Source organism: Prionailurus bengalensis, chromosome C1 (assembly GCF_016509475.1).
Source record: "Prionailurus bengalensis isolate Pbe53 chromosome C1, Fcat_Pben_1.1_paternal_pri, whole genome shotgun sequence".
NCBI lineage: Eukaryota > Metazoa > Chordata > Mammalia > Carnivora > Felidae > Prionailurus > Prionailurus bengalensis.
In genome coordinates, this window is record NC_057345.1 from 8976703 (window position 1) to 8993247 (window position 16545).

Below are 16545 nucleotides of genomic sequence, written 5' to 3' on the forward strand. Positions count from 1 at the left end.
CGAGCCCATGAGTGGGAGATCTTGACCTCAGTCCAAGTCGGAAGCTCAACCGACTGAACTACCCAGGCCCCTCCCCCACCCCTGCCCCCATGAGGGCGGAGATTTTTAAAGTATCACCTTTATGGAGGAATGATTGACAGAAAACACAATTTAGCAATTCTAGGTGTGCACTTCAGTGAATTGTGACAACTGTATACAGCCTTGTGACCACCACGACAGTCAAGATACAGAAGTTCCATCACCCCAAAAAGTTCCCTTGTACCCCTTCTTTTTTTCTTTTTTTAAATTAAAAAAAAATTTAAAGTAATCTCTATACCTAACATGTGGCTCGAACTCATGACCCTGAGATCAAGAGTCACATCCTCTACAGACTGAGCCAGCCAGGTGCCCCCGACCTTGGGTCTCTTCTTAGGTCATCTCCCTCCTCCAGTCCTGGCCCCTGGCACCCACTGATCTGCTTGTGCCATTGTAGTTTGGTCCTTTTTGGAATATCATACAAATGAAATAGTATGTGGTCTTTTGTAGTCTGACTTTTTACATGAAGCTAATGCTTCCGAGTTTCCTCCAAGATACTGTCTGTATTAACAGTTTGTTCCTTTTTATTGCTGGGTAGTAATCTGTCATATGGGTACAGGACAACCTGTTTATCCATTCTCCTTTTGATGGGCATTTTGATCATTTCCCTAATAGTCAAAATAGTTTTGGGGCGCCTGGGTGGCTCAGTCGGTTGAGGGTCCGACTTCAGCTCAGGTCACGATCTCACGGTCTGTGAGTTCGAGCCCCACGTCGGGCTCTGGGCTGACAGCTCAGAGCCTGGAGCCTGCTTCCGATTCTGTGTCTCCCTCTCTCTCTGCCCCTCCCCCGTTCATGCTCTGTCTCTCTCTGTCTCAAAAATAAATAATTGTTAAAAAAAATTAAAAAAAATAGTTTTTGACTGTTATGAATAAAGCCACTGTGAACATTCTTGTATGTCTTTGCTTGTACATGTGATTTCATTTCTCTTGTGGGTAAATATTTAGTAGGAAGATTGCTGTTTGATAAACGCACTTTCAGACTGATTACAAATTGAGGGCACAAAGACTGTCTGTAATACTAGTTGAACAAATGGGTGTCCTGGGATCTGGATTAAAAATGTATTTATTTTATTTTATTTTATTTTATTTATTTATTTTATTTTATTATTATTATTTTTATTTTTGAGAGAGCAGGGGAGAGGGGCAGAGGGAGAGGGAGAGAGAGAATCTTAAGCAGGCTGCGTGCTCAGTGTGGAGCCTGATGGGGGGCTTGATCCCATGACCCTGAGATCATGACCCTAGCTGAAATCAAGAGTCAGAGGCTCAACCGACTGAGTCACCCAGGTGCCCCTCTGCATTTTCAATAGACTCCCCGGGACAGCCCAGTGGTTCTGTGCTGGAAGGTCTGGACTCTGAGATCCTTCAGCTCTAATGGGCTGCTTCCCTTCCGCCTTTCATCTGTGGAGTCTGAGGTTTTACACCCAAACCTCAGCTGCTGAGGTGACCCAGAGATGAGACTCTGATCTGTTGGTCCCACATCAGAGGAATTTCAGCCCACGGTCACCTTAATTAGCTTAGCATTATGAGGGTTGATAATTATTATGGTAAATACACTCATTGCTGTCCTGCTTCCTGCATCTTTTGACTTTTTATGAGCCTGAGGTCTTCTTCCTGTCTTTCTGGTGCTAATGCAAGACGATGTGCAAGATGAAGTCTGAGTTGTTGACTTAGTCCTTCATTCACTTGTAGCACTTTTACTTATTTTTTTAAAGTTTTTTTATTTATTTTGAGAGAGAGAGATAGAGTATGCACGTGTGTGCAGGGGAGGGGCAGAGAGAGAGAGAGAGAGAGAGAGAGAATCCCAGGCAGGCTCAGCACTGTCAGTACAGACCTCCATGCGGGGCTCAAACTCGTAAACCACGCGATCATGTCCCAAGCAGTAGATGCTTAACTAACTGAGCCATCCAGGCGCCCCCGTTTACAGCATCTTTAAATGAGTCTTTTCTGTGCAAGGCAAAGTCTAGGTGCTGAAGAGGCATCTGTGAAAAAGATAAAAATCACTGTTTTGGGGGGAACTTTTAGGGTGAAGAAAGGTAACAACCAAATGATAGACAAATAAGGTAATTGCAAATAGCATTAAGTTCTATGAAGAAAGTACAACAGGGTAATGGTTGAAGGGAACTTTAGATAGGGCAGCTGGGAAAAATCCTCTCTGAGGTGTAATGTTTGAAGCAAGAAGGAACTGGCTCTAGGACTATCCAAAGTTGTTTTGTAATCATCTGCCACATAAAGTTATCGAGCATTTGAACTGTGGCTGGTTTGTATTGAGATGTGCCGGAAGTGTGAAACACACACCAAATTTCAAAGACTTACTATACAAAATCCATAAAGTGTCTCATTAATTCACTTTTCTGTTGGCTACAGGCTGAGATGATCATATTTTGGACATATTGAATCAAATGAAATACGTTATTATTTTCACTTTTTCCTTTTTAAAAAATGTACCAACTAGTAAATTAGAAAAATTGTGACGTGGCTTGTATGTGTGGCTTGCATAATATTTCTACTGGACAGCATGGATCTAAGGGAGAAGCATCCTAAGTAGAGAGAATCGCAAATGCAAAGGTCCCGAGGCAGGAACTGAATGCTGCCGGGGTCTGAGTGAGCCAGGGAAAGAGTGGCAGAAATAGGAATGGACCAAATCCAGTAGGAGCTTGGTGTTGGCTCTGTAAGGGGATGGATTTTATTTAAAAAACAAACAAACAAACAAACAAACAAACTTTTTTTAAATGTTTATTTATTTTTGAGACGAAGAGAGCGCGCCAGCCCAGAGGGGCAGAGAAAGAGGGAGACACAGAATCCCAGCCTCCCAGCTGTCAGACTGGAGCCCGAAGTGGGGAACCCATGAACCGGAAGATCACGACCTGAGCAGAAGCCGGATGCTTAACCAACTGAGCCATCCAGGAGCCCCAGGAGTTCGATTTTAATTCAAGTATAAGGGGGGGAGCCGTTTTAAGCAAGGAAGTGGCTTAGTCTGAATTATGTTTTAGCAGACCCCTGTGGCTGCTGCGTGGAGCACCCGCTGTGGATGGGCCAGATGGAAGGCAGGGCGTTGTAGGAGGAAGAATCCTGCGTTCCCACACTGTCGCAGCCGGACGAATTGGTGGCCGTGTCCTCCCCTGGGACTCAGTTTCCCCCTTGTAAGACGGGGCTCTTTGGGCCCTTCTCCAGCTCCAGCAGCCCATCCGCCAGCGGCCGCCCCGGCGCCAGGGGGCGCCTCCTCGATGACTCGGCGCTCGGCTGGCCAGGCGCCGGCGCGTCGCCCGCTCGATTGGTCGGGTCGGGGCGGGCCGGAGCGCCGCCGGCCAGCGCCATTGAGGAGCCGGGAGAGGAAGAGCCGCGCAGCGCCGGGCTGGGCGGGCGGCCCGGGACACCGACAGGTACTGGCCGGGGCGGGGGGCGGCGGGCAGGGCGCGGGACTGCAGGCGGGCGTGGGCCCGCTGTCGGCCGCCCCGGCTCAGCTTCGGACCTGGGGCCGGGGCCCGCCCGCGGGGAGCGCGCCGCTGGGAGCCCGGGGAGCCCGGCGTCCGGCCCTCCCGCCGCCTGAGCTCCTCCGGGGGCCCTGGGACGTCCGCGCTCCCGACGGCCCCGAGCCCGCCGCCTTCTCGGGGACACCTGCGTCCCAGCCACCGCGGGCGCCCCAGGGTCAGACGGGCTTGGGGCTGCCCGAGCTTCCCGGGACCCCGGCGTCCTCGTCCTGGGAGTCCGAGCCCCCGCCGGACCCGGCACCCTTCCCGGGGTCCCGGTAGCCTGGTGCCCTGGGATTGGGAGCGGTGTCAGCCCGCGTCTCTCCGCCTGAGCGGCGGTCCCCATGCGGGACCTCCGTGCGCGGGCCTCCGTACCTCACGCCCGGGAACGGGGCGCGGGTCAGTTCTCCAGAGTGTTTTGGCCACCCACCAGCCTTCTGGGGTCGCGCTCTGGGATGGGGACGTCAGGCCTCTAGCCAGTCTTTTCCCTCGCTCCCCGGGGTCACACCCCGGCTGAATCCCTCCTCCCAGGGGCGGGACCCCAGGCTCTGGGCGCCGTCGCCTCCGCGCTTTATCTGGGAGGTGGGGGTCTCTGTCCCCTGGAGCCCACGGGGTGGAAGAAGGGCTATGGGCCCCTCGCCTTCACGGGCAGCCCCCTTCCTGGGGGCCCCGGGGCCTGCCAGCTGCCCCCTCTTGTCTTCTTTCTCATAGCACCCCGGCGCCCGTGGCACTCAGGCCCGGCCGGCTGGTGAGGAGCGTCCTGGTCCCTTTGCCAGTCCTACTCCCGGCTTTGGCCGCCCCTCGAGGGAGGGGCCTGGCTCAAGGTCACTCCCGGCTGTCTGTCCGCCTGTGGGCTGAGCCCTGATCCCCGGTGGCACCTGCCTCACCGATTAGGGGAGGTCAGGTGGGAGTTAGTGCCGGGCGGCTGCCTGGAAGCCCTGGTGGACCCGACCCGAGCGTGTAAACACTTTGGGATTCTAGCCAGTCTGGCGGCCCTTCCCGACACCGGATTCCTTAAGGAAATCCTTGAAGTGGTTTCCAGCCTGGTCTAGATGCTTAGCAGAGCTGATAGATGCTTTCTGGCTTGAGTCTTAATTTACTGACCAGGGCGTTTACGATGCTTCTCGCCCCATCTTTTTGGTAATCTGTGTTTTGCATTTTCCCACCTTGCGGAGGGGTGGGGGGCGGCGGGGGTAGAGTAGGGCCTGATTCCCTCTGCCGGGAGAACATTTGTATTTGGCACTTCAGAGAGTTTGTTAGCATTTTAGGGGTCAATGGCAGTAACTTCAGAAATAAAGAGTACTCTGATTTTGGCCTGTTGGAGTCTGCATAGTAAGGCTAGATTAGTCAGGTTCACATTTTGTTTTCACAGATTCACTTGTTGAAAGATATAATAAATAAATTTGTTTGTTTGTTTTTTTTTTTTTTTTACCAGACTGGTAAACATTTCTTATTTTAAAGAATTTGTTCTTGTAACCTCTTCTTTAAATACAGGTATCCAGTGATCTCTAGCAAATTCTTAGTTTTACACAAAATATGGCCTAAAAAAAAATCTCTGGAAAGAAACTAGCATTTCATCAGATGCTCTTTAGCTTCTGATTTATTGTCACTGTCGTTGATGGCAAATAGAAATTAATCTTGCTGGAAGAGCAAGACACTGTTGACAAATAAATTCAGTCTTTCCTGGAGGTTGAGTTAACTCTTACGGGGCCTTGTGTGTTGGGATTTTGTCGGGTGGTGGCCTTTCATTTGGGTGTATCTTTGGCACTAAGATGAATCACCGGGGGGTGGGGCAGAGTGCCTGGAAAGGATCCTGAAAGGGCTGGTTCCAAGTAGGACACATGTCGTAGCAAACCTGGAGTGTCCAGCATGGTGGGCTGGTATCTGATGTGCTTGGCTCAGAGCAAGATTTGGAACTCACAGTTCTAATTGGGATCTACTAGCTGGGTGATTTCGGAGCCCATTTAAACGTTTATATCTTGGGGCGCCTGGGTGGCTTAGTCAGTTAAGTTTCACACTTTGGCTCAGGTCATGATCTCACGATTCGTGAGTTTGAGCCCCTCATTGGGCTCTATGCTGACAGCTCAGAGCCCGGAGCCTGCTTTGGATTCTGTGTCTCCCTTTCTCTCTGCCCCTCCCCTGCTCTTTCTCTCTGTCTGTCTGTCTCTCTTTCTCTCTCTCTCAAAAATGAGTAAATACTAAAAAAAGTTAAACCTTTTATGTCTCAAGTTCCATCATGTTAACTTTTAGTCGTACTAAAAGTAACCTATATATTTTTTTGTAATACTAATAAACACGTTTATTATCATGGGCAGTAGTAGCTCAGGACTATACTAAATACAGTAGCTGGAACCAGAGGATTTCTTGTGTTTGTGTTGCTAAGATAGTTCATTGTATCAGCAACCCAGGGTTCTGTCTGGGTACCTGTAGTGCAGTTCCAGGACATTTAAGAATAGCGAGAAACCACTGCCTTCTCCCTGTCATTTATGTTGTTTTATGAATGATCCTGATGAACACATTTGCAACATGGAATTAGGGAAGGCTTACAGAGGATCGCTGCCAAATGTGAAGTTCATTGAAATCTCTCAGGGCATTTTTTGCCTTCATCTAGGACAAGGTTCTTCAGCCTCGGCACTGTTGACATCAGGCTGGATAATTCTTTGCTGTGGGGGAGCTGTCTTGTGCGTTGTAGGATGTTTAGCTGCTTCCCTGGTCTCTACTCACAAGATCCCAACTGCAGCGCCCCGTCACGATAATAAAAAATGTCTCTAGACGTTGCCTAATTGCATTTGGACGAGAATCGCTGACCAGGACAGTCTACTTCCAAGGTGAATTCCTAAAGGCAAGCAGTTTAATGATCAGTTGCATGGAAAAGATAGACAACTTGGAGTTCTAGGTGTTTTTTGGTAAATTTGTGACTGTTCCTTGGTTTGATCCTCTGCCAACAGGGCATCTTGCAGTGCTCGTCACCCCTTTTTTTCTTAGATCTGGGCTTTGCATTCGTCCACCCTCAGGGAAGGCAGAGTAGAAAATCAGCTCAGAAAATCATCTGTTTTTTTTTTCTGTTGATTTCCTTTTTTGTTTCCTTCATAGATTCTTCTATGACAATGAGAGAGAGAAATAAAGAATGATCCATGATTTTTAAACACCTTGTCTCGAGGATATAGTCATGTTGGAAGGTCTTGTAGCCTGGGTTCTCAATACCTATCTGGGGAAATACGTCAATAACCTGAACACTGATCAGCTCTCTGTTGCACTTCTGAAAGGTAAGTGCATCTCTTTTTGGTGAAGTGTGCCTTTGCAGATGGCATTTCTGTTTTTTTAATATTCTTTTTGTTGTACTGAGAATAATAAAACATAATGCCCAGATGGCTTTGTACTAAATATGTGTTAAAGGAAATATGTTCTTTTATATGACACTGATTATTATTACAGGGTAACTTAATGTAGCTGTATTGCTATAGATTTTAGGGAACTATTAAATATATATATAAAAAAAAGACTATACTGCTGGTGACTCTGCTTTATCTCAGTTAACTTAAAAAAATATTTTTTAAATGTTTATTCATTTTTGAGAGAGAGAGAGAGAGAGAGAGAGAGAGACAAAGAGCGTGAGTTGGGGAGGAGCGGAGAGAGAGGGAGACACAGAATCCAAGGCAGGCTCCAGGCTCTGAGCTGTCAGCACACAGCCCAACGCTGGGCTCAAACCCAAGAGCTATGAGGTCACGACCTGAGCCAAAGTCGAACATTCAACCAACTGAGCCACCCAAGTGCCCCAATCCCAGTTAACTTTTTAACTTTATGAAGCTTCATGGAGGTGGCCATGTAGTGACAATGGCATTGGCTTGGCTTCAAATCCTGTTGTGTTACTTATTACCTATGTGAACAAGTCATTGAAATTCTGAGCCTTGGTTTCCTTAGAACAAATGGGTGATATACCTCTCCAGTATTGTTGTAAGGATCAAACGGAATGACATTTAAAGCTCTTATCCTGCTGTGTGTAATAGACACCTAGTCAAAGTTTTAAAATATGTTACTGTGGAGTCTTTGACAGAATTTCTGAGGTCCTGTCTTGCCTAGTAATAAAGTTCTATAAAGTTTGAGACATTTTAGCCTTTACAGGCCTATCCTCAGTAAATGCCTGTACATGATTTAACGCAGTCCAGGGATCTGGTGTGAGCACTGGAAAACCTCTTTTTTTCCCCTTCTTTTTTTTTTCCTTAAATATTTCTAAAATTTATTTTTGAGAGAGAGAGCATGAATGGGGGAGGGGCAGAGAGAGAAGGGGTCGGAGGATCCCAAGCAGGGTCTGCACTGACAGCAGTGAGCCTGACGTGGGGCTCGAACTCATGAACATGACCTGGGCTGAGGTCGGATACTCAACTGACTGAGCCACCCAGGCGCCCCTCCCCTTCTCCTTGTTTTAATTTAAGTTCTTTGTGCTCAACTCACAATGGAACATTTGAGAGAGGAGATGAAGTCAGTCTGCAATCATGTAGCATCATAGAAAGTGGGAAGGAGATCTCAAATATGGCGGAAAGCTCACCTTCTGGGGGTGTGGGTTTTGGCCGGTGGACCGGGATAGGTTAGTGGAGATGACAGTGGTACATATTGTGGCATCTGAGAATAGGGTGCCAGTGGTTCACCTGTCACCAGAAGTATTGCTTTGCAGGTTTTCCTGACCCATCTGAACCAGTGAAAGGATTTTGGCAGCCACAGGCTGTGGGGAGCCCCCCCTCCTCCCTCCCTTTCACTGGAAACTGAAGTAGGTTTTTTCTTAATCTTTAACTTCTGTCCTGACCTTTTTCCTCCCTGTCCTTAGAAGGGAGTTGCTGAGTGCAAGGTGAAAGTGACCAATCTGTCAGGGAAGAGGATGTGTTCAAAGTATGAGAGTAGTGTCGAGTTCACCTCTTTGGTCACTTACTGAAGTTCTCATACATGCTACAAAGCTAACCGGGTGGCACAGGCCAGGAAACAGGGCCGAGAAAGGGAATTGCAAACCATAACCTTGCTAATAAAAGAGCCAGCTCTTTCAAGAGTGATGTGGTAAGAGGATGTTGGCTGAAGAAATGAATAAATACAAATGTGTGGTATCTGATGTACCGTAGAGTCTATACTAATAGCAGATTTCTAAGCTCAGTTTTAGAATCTGTCTTGTAATGACAACTATGTATATCTCTCTGGTGCTTCAGACTGCCTTTCTATGCTTATTTCCTATTTAAAAATATTCTCTGTGCCGAATAAAAAAATACTTTTTCTTTCCTAACCGGTATTAGTGTGATGCCCCGTCCTTACAGATTCAGAGCACATCACAGTGCTTGGCTAGGAAAGTTTGGGGCATCGCAGTTATAGTTAAAGCAGTGTTTGGAGGCAGGGGTTACGGTATGGGAATAAGAATGTTATTCCAGTCCATCTGGAGATATTTAGTATGCGAGATGCTTTGGGAGATGCCAGGAAGATGGACATAGTGACCAAGAGTATGGGTTTTGTAGCCGGACTGGTTTTGAATCCCATTTCCTCCATTTACCAGTAACTTGGGCAACTTACTCCAATTCTTCATGAATTCTCAAATTCTTCCTGTCCGTGAATCGGAGAGAATATTAACGGTCTCATGAGGTTCTGAGGACTGGACACATTAATGTAGGTCAAGTAGCTTAGAACCGTTCTTGGCATACAGCGGGCCCTCAGTCGATGTTAGTTACCATCATCCTCCACTGTCACGATCGTCAGCCTATGATTGGCGTGGGTTGGACTTGAAGCGTGGATTGTGCACAACATACTGAAAGTAATAAACTGCAAATAGCGTACAAGTAGTTGAAGGAGAGAGAGAGAATTTGTATAAGCTATTATTTGTTTAGTCACTCGGCAAACACCGTTGTGTGCCTGCTTTGGGTCTGGCTCCGTGCTAAGGGGCGATACAAAGAGCGGGGACAGGAGAAGATTCTAGGAGCTCAGGCCTAGGGGCTGGGCCTGGTCTCCCCACTCACAAGCTACTTGTGACTGTGAGCAAGTTACTTAGGCCTCCTCTCCACCCCCTGTGCCTCTTGCCAGCTGAGATCAGGCAGATCTAGGGCGGGTTCGAGCCCTGCTGCTCAGCGGCTCTGTGAGTTTCAAGCAGATTGCGTTTCTCTAAGCCTAACGTCCCTCACGTTGAAATGGAGAAAATAATAGTATTTCCTCATGTTGTTGTGCGGATTGAATGAGGCGATGCATATCGAGTGCTTGGCACCAGTCAGGTCTCACTCAGTGGTACCTGCTATTACTGTTCCTGTTCCACGTCTGCGTCTGTGGTCCTTGCCCTTGGACACCTGCTATCTTGCTGGGGAGACAGACATGATACAGCAACACAAGGCAGCAGGTAGTAACTTGTTATACCAGAGACACAGGCAGAGTGCAGTGGGGTGCCTAGGAGGGGGGTCGTCCATCCTGTTCGTAGGACCCTAGGAGGCCGCAGTGCAGGGTCTCGATAGGCGGCGTGGGACGGGTCACGACATGGCGGGTAGCATGAAGCTTGTGAGCACAGGCCAAAGGTGGAAAGCTCGCAGGGCGCGTTTGGGATGGTTTGGGGCCAGAAGACAGCAGCTGCTGGTGTCATGTCGGGGAGGCAGGACTTCGGGCCGTGGGCACATCTCTATTTGTGACGCAGCACTTCGGCTCCCTCTCCTTTTTGTTCCTATAAGCCCTGAACCTCAGGCTGGCTTTTTTTTTTTTTTTTTTTTTTTTTTAATTTTTTTAATGTTTATTTGTTTTTGAGAGAGAGAGAGAGAGAGAGAGAGAGAGAGAGAGAGCATGAGCAGGGGAGGAGCAGAGACAGGGAGGGAGACACAAAGTGAAACAGGCTCTGAGCTGTCAGCACAGAGCCCGATGTGGGGCTCGAACTCCGGAATGGCGAGATCATGACCTAATCTGAAGTCGGATGCTTAACCGACTCGGCCCCCCAGCTGCCCCGCTCAGGCTGGCTTTTTAAGTGACGCAGAGCCGAGGGAGGAGAATTCAGTAGTCATTGGTGATGACTGAAAAGCAGCCGGCCCCTAGATTTACCCCAGTTCTAGGGACTTTGTTTCTTGGTAGCCTAACTAAGCTGAGGAGTTTTTGAATGAGACATCCAGGAATAAGCCTGTGTGTTATCTGCCCGGAAATAAACGAACAGCGCTCTCATTTATAAAGTGCTCACCTCCTCTGGGTCCCTTGAGGGACCTTTCCCAGCAGGGCCAGTTGTGGGCACACATTTGAGTGGGTGGGGAATCAGAGAGCCTTCCGACTGGAAGGCTTCCACTGCCACCCTTTTGTCTGATTCCTTTGTTATTGACTCGCCTTGAGCGGCCCTTCTTGTTCTTTCCTCTGTCTCTTCTCCTTCGTCGACCACCTCTCTTGCCCTCTGTGCTTTAATGTTTCTCGGCGTGGACTGCCTGCAACTCCTTCCCGCAGGTGGATAGCACTTCCCGCAGGTGGATAGCAGCCACCTGCCTTTGTGACAGATGTGGGTATTGGAAACTAGGGCAGATGATTCAAATCGCAAATGATGCTCTTCAGAAGAAGGAGAAATGATATACTTTCCCCCTCTAAGTCAGTTTCAACTGTTGAGGAACATGTTTCATGTCCCCCTCCCCCCTTATGAGCGTTTACTCCCCAAATGTGGAAATAGGGTTGCATCCGGGATCTCTGGGGTTATTAACTTCTCCTTGTGGCTAGTCTTTATTTTTAATTTACTTATTTGAGTGTGTGTGAGAAAGAGAGAGGTGGGGGGGGGCAGAGAGGGGGAGAGAGAGAGAATCCTAAGCAGGCTCTGCACTCCGAGCTGAGCCCGACCCGGGGCTCCATCCCATGAACCATGAGATCGTGATCTGAGCCGAAATCAAGAGTTGGACACCTGACCGACCAAGCCACCCAGGCACCGCAGCTCTTTGGTTGGTCTTTAAGCTTTGTGGGGACCCACATAGATACGTTTCTGCAAAAGTCTAAAACATAAGCTGCTTGCATTTGCTCAGCATCTGCCAAGTTGCTAGATTTGAATACTTCTTTAGAATCCAGTTACCCACAAGTTCTGAACAGTCATTTAAAGGAAAAAATAATTGTTTCTTGTATTAGTTGTCTTTGGCTTGCTTGCCTTTCTTCTGAGTTCTCGTACCAGTTAGTGGTTGCTGGGTGGTTGTCGTCTGTACTCCTTTTCTCAGAAATTGCCCGAGGTCGTGCAAACAGTTTTGTCGAATGTTGCCTGTCTCCGCCCTTCAGGATGGGGCCCTGCCTCCTCTCTTCACATTCCCAGTGGCCAGCTCAGTGCCTCCTACACACTGAGGAGTCACCTCTGGGAGAGCGAGAGGTCAGCCGCTCCCTCTTGACTGTGTCGCTTCAGAGACATCTTGGACCTCTAGGTTTAAGTCCTATAAAAGCTGGGTCTGACAAGGACCTTCAGCGGTGGTTTGTTCTTTGCTTTCTGACAGGTAATTAAGCCTGCAAATGGAGATATGGAGGAGAACATGTGGAGCTGGTCTCTCCAGAAGGGAGTGCAGCTCCTTTTGATGACCAACTTTAACTCAGGGGCTCTCAGATGTTGTGTGCAATATACCCATTTGTTGGGGAGTGGGGGGTTTGCAGGAGCTTGTTAAAAATCACAGATTTCTTGTTTTAATCCCAGAGATGTCTGGGCAGGGGGCCCAGGAGCCTGCATTTCTTTCCAGGTGATTCAGATGTTAATGGTTCTCTACTGAACATGCATCTAAACTCGTCTAAACTCGGGGTCTGCAACCTAGCCACTGGCCAAATCCAGACCGAGAATGTCGCTTTTATATTTTTAAAGGCTTGTAAACAACAACAACAACAACAGAGAGAATATACAACAGATACCGTAAGGCTTGAAATATTTACTATCTGGCTTATTATCGAAAAAGATCCCAGGCTAAACCCTTCATCCTCAGGCAAGCTTCGGCTGTCAGAGGGGGATGGTCAGGAAAGTAGTGCACATAAAGTCCATGGGCTAGTCTGGCGCTGCTTCTGGCTTTTTATAGCTGGGTGGAGATGGAAGACTTTCCCTTTAACCTGCAATGATACGCACACAGTAGGCACCTACTGCATTTGCTGGATGAACATTTCATGATGTTGTTTTTATTTCTTAGGTGCTGTTGAGTTGGAAAACTTGCCGTTGAAGAAAGATGCCTTGAAAGAGCTGGAATTACCGTTTGAAGTCAAAGCTGGTATGCAGGCCTCTAAGGCCGAGAGAGGCGGTTTTGAGTCTTACGCTGCTTGGGATGTGAAAACTGAGAGCCCTTGAGTTTGGCTCTGTTTGAGCAGGAAGAGGCAGGATAGGAAGTATAGACTGTAGATCAGTCCTAAAGTGTGGCCTTGTCTATCAGGATGACCTTGGGTGGTGGTGGGAAGGTCAGGTGTTCCCCAGGCCCATTGAATCAGAATTGGCAAGGGAGTGTCACTGAACTTTTTTTTAATGTTTATTTATTTTTGAGACAACGTGAGAGACAGAGTGCAAGCAGCGGAGGGGCAGATAGAGGGAGACACCGAATCTGAAGTGGGCTCCAGGCTCTGAGCTGTCAGCTCAGAGCCTGATGCTGGGCTCAAACTTACGAGCCGTGAGATCGTGACCTGAGCTGAAGTCGGACGCTTAACCGACTGACCCGCTTAGGCGCTCCCAACCGGCATTTCTAATAAGCATCCCCAGGTGATTCTTATGTTTCTTAAAGAACTTCTAGATACAGGGAGTTCTTATTTTTGGAGAATTCTTTATATTATGGAGAGACAGTTTACTGAATGAAAGGTGGGCTTTGGAGCAGTGTGCTTGGGTGTATATTCCATATCTACCATTCTCTGGCTGTGTGACCTTGTGGAAGTTCCCTCACAACTCTGTGTGTGCCTCGTAGTCTTTAAGATGAGAGGATAATTGTTGTACCTACATCAGAGGGTTGTGGAGAGGAATACGTGAGTTAATGCATTAAAATTACTCAGAATGATGCCTGGCACACTCATAGATTTTTGCAGTTATTATAGGAGTTCTGCAGGTTTGGTAAGGAAACAAGAATGGTCATGGAATAAAAATATTCTTTGTTAGGGCACCTGGCTGGCTCAATTGGAGCGTGCAACTCTTGATCTTGGGTTTATGAGTTCGAGCCCCACGGTAGGTGTAGAAATTACTTAAAAATAAAATATATTTTTTGGGGCGCCTGGGTGGCTCAGTCGGTTAAGCGTCTGACTTCAGCTCAGGTCACGATCTCGCAGTTCGTGAGTTCAAGCCCCGTGTCGGGCTCTGGGCTGATGGCTCAGAGCCTGGAGCCTGCTTCCAATTCTGTGTCTCCCTCTCTCTCTGCCCCTCCCCCGTTCATGCTCTGTTTCTCTCTGTCTCAAAAATAAATAAAAATGTTAAAAAAATATATATATATTTTTTAAATTTCTTTTTTTTTTTTAAGTTTATTTATTTTGAGAGAGAGAAGGGGAGGAGCAGAGAGAGAGGGAGAGAGAGAGAATTACAAGCAGGCTCTGCACTGTCAGCATGGAGCCCGACTTGGGGCTTGAGCCCATGAATCGTGAGAGCATGACCTGAGCTGAAACCAAGAGCTGGACACTCAACTGATTGAGCCACCCAGGTGCCCCTTAAAAATAAAATCTTAAAAAAAACAAAACAAAAAAACTACATTCTTTGTTAAATGACCATGTATAAAATTAGTCCCTATTCAGACACCACTCATCATTCAATAATAGCCTGTTGATGTCATTCTTTCCCTTATTTTTGGATACTTATATTAAAATAAAATGCAAGTACAATGCAAATCAGTTGCTAGGTGAAATAAGATAGAAATCTTGCAAAAGATTTAGACTTTCTTGAAGTCAATTCAAGTGATGGGTGAACTGCCAGAATCATAGGCAAAGACCCTGACCGATTAGAATCTTAAAGAAACTCTGGAATGATGATACTGTGGATGTTTCCAAAAGAGTTATTATTTGAGTATCAAAGGATTCAGAGAGGCTCTTGGAGGAAATTGATGAGGTTTTCTCATATTTTTGCAAAAACGACCCTATTTGTATTCTGCAAAAATTAAATGAAATGTAACAGAAGTTATATTTTGCTTGTCGTCTATCAAATATGCCTCTTCCTCCCAATTAATTTAGGTTAGAATTGCAACTGCACTCTAATTATTGTTAAACTCTTTGTGGTGAAAACTGGTATATGGTTTTGGTTATAATATTAACTATTAAATATACAAAACTTACTTGCAGGGTGCCTGGCTGGCTTGGTTGGTAGAGCATGCGACTCTTGATCTCAGGGTTGTGAGTTCAAGCCCCATGTTGAGTGTGGAGCCTACTTAAAAAAAAAAAAAAAAAGAAACCCAGAGCTCCCAATAAAGCTCCCTCCAAAATTAAAAAAAACAAAAAAAAGCTTACTTTCATTTTTCTAGATAAAATCCAAATTAAAATGTTTTTCATTATTTGTTGTCACATTTCTTAACTTGTTACTGGATTACACAGTCACTTGGTGTTAATGATATTTTATCTTTAACAGGTCAATCCTACTTGAATTCTAGATCTTAGAGGGAAATGATCACCTTCTGATAACATATGTTTCAGAGATACGATATTAGTTGGGCCGTGTGGATCTTTGAGAGCCATTAGGACAGTTCAGATATTCTTTTTTTTTTTAAGTTTATTTATTTATTTTGCGAGAGAGTACAGGAGGGGCAGAGAGAGAAGGAGAGAGAGAATACCAAGCGGGCTCTGCATCGCCAGCACAGAGCCCAACGTGGGGCTCGAACTCATGAACCGTGAGATCATGACCTGAGCTGAAATCGAGGGTCAGACGCTTAACCGATTGAGCCACCCAGGTGCCACCAGTTCAGATAGTTTTATGCACTGTTGTTAGTAGGACATGCCTTTTACTAATTGTCTTTAAAGAAGGCCTGTATCCTAGGAAGCTCGGCTAGAAATGGTGGGACTGGGAAAATCCTATCACGGTCCTAGCAGGCCATTTAGTTTCGCATCAGCCTGTGTTCTCCTGAAGGATCAGAATTCGTTCTCAACAGAGTGCCACTGCAGGACCGCCCGCGCTGCAGTTGGTATGTTCAAGACCGGACATATCGTAAGCCCGGTAACTCCCAAGAAGTGCTTCTCAACCAGCCAACTAATAACCAACGAGAAATGAGTTTAGTGCTCTTAGGCTTGTGCAGGTGCTATGGGGAGAAAGACACCCCAACGTCGTTTAAGATGTAGGTTAGTTGGGGAAGAGGCAGTGCACAGAGGAGAGGTGTTGCGTTTGATAGGGTGAAGTCACTGCACTTTTTCCACCTTCTAGTTTATTGGGTCTTGTTCTTACAGATGTCAGTGTACTAACTTCTGTCTCCCGCGTACGAGAACCTGCTGCCTATTTTCGTAGATTAAACAATAAATTGTAAAAGTACTAATGCTTCTTACAGAAAACTGGAAGAATACAGAAAAATAGAAGTGCCAACACTGTGTGTCGGCATTTCACGAGATTTTGCTTTTCCCAGGCTTGATTGGGAAGGTGACTCTTCAGATTCCCTTTTATCGCCCCCACGTGGACCCTTGGGTGATCTCCATCTCCAGCCTTCACTTAATTGGAGCCCCTGAAAAGCTAGAGGATTTCGATGATGAGAAGGAGAAGCTCTTGGAGAGGGAGCGCAAGAAGGCTCTACTTCAAGCCCTGGAGGACAGATGGAAGGCAAGCCACACCCCCCTCGGCCACCAGAGCAGCTGCGGCGAGGCACAGCATGTGAGCAGAGCACTGGGCGCGGCTAACCCTCGCTCTTTCCTTTGTAGAATGAACGCCAGCGGAAGGGGGAGTCCTACTGGTATTCAGTCACTGCCTCAGTAGTTACGAGAATTGTGGAGAATATCGAAGTAAGTCCTGCTGACTTTTATGAAGTATGAACACGACAGGGACTTCTCAGGCTTACGAGTGTGCGCTCCTTAGTACTTGGTTTCTCGTGGGCTTAACTGATGCGGGGTATGCGGTGCCACGGCTCACTGCTCAGGTGTGCCCTTTTATA

At 47.1% G+C, this 16545-nt stretch overlaps 1 protein-coding gene across 4 annotated transcripts in view; it reads left to right on the top strand.

Moving 5' to 3' along the window:
- The first annotated feature begins 3334 nt into the window (after nt 1–3334).
- VPS13D (vacuolar protein sorting 13 homolog D) overlaps nt 3335–16545 on the top strand; it is a 257070-nt gene continuing 243859 nt past the window's right edge. For all 4 annotated transcript variants that reach the window (XM_043573784.1, XM_043573785.1, XM_043573786.1 and 1 more), the window contains exons 1-5: nt 3335–3454; nt 6635–6807; nt 12655–12732; nt 16027–16217; nt 16316–16396. In XM_043573784.1, the coding sequence (XP_043429719.1) occupies nt 6711–6807; nt 12655–12732; nt 16027–16217; nt 16316–16396 (447 nt within the window). In that variant the 5' untranslated portion in view covers nt 3335–3454; nt 6635–6710. The remainder of the gene's footprint in view (nt 3455–6634; nt 6808–12654; nt 12733–16026; nt 16218–16315; nt 16397–16545) is intronic.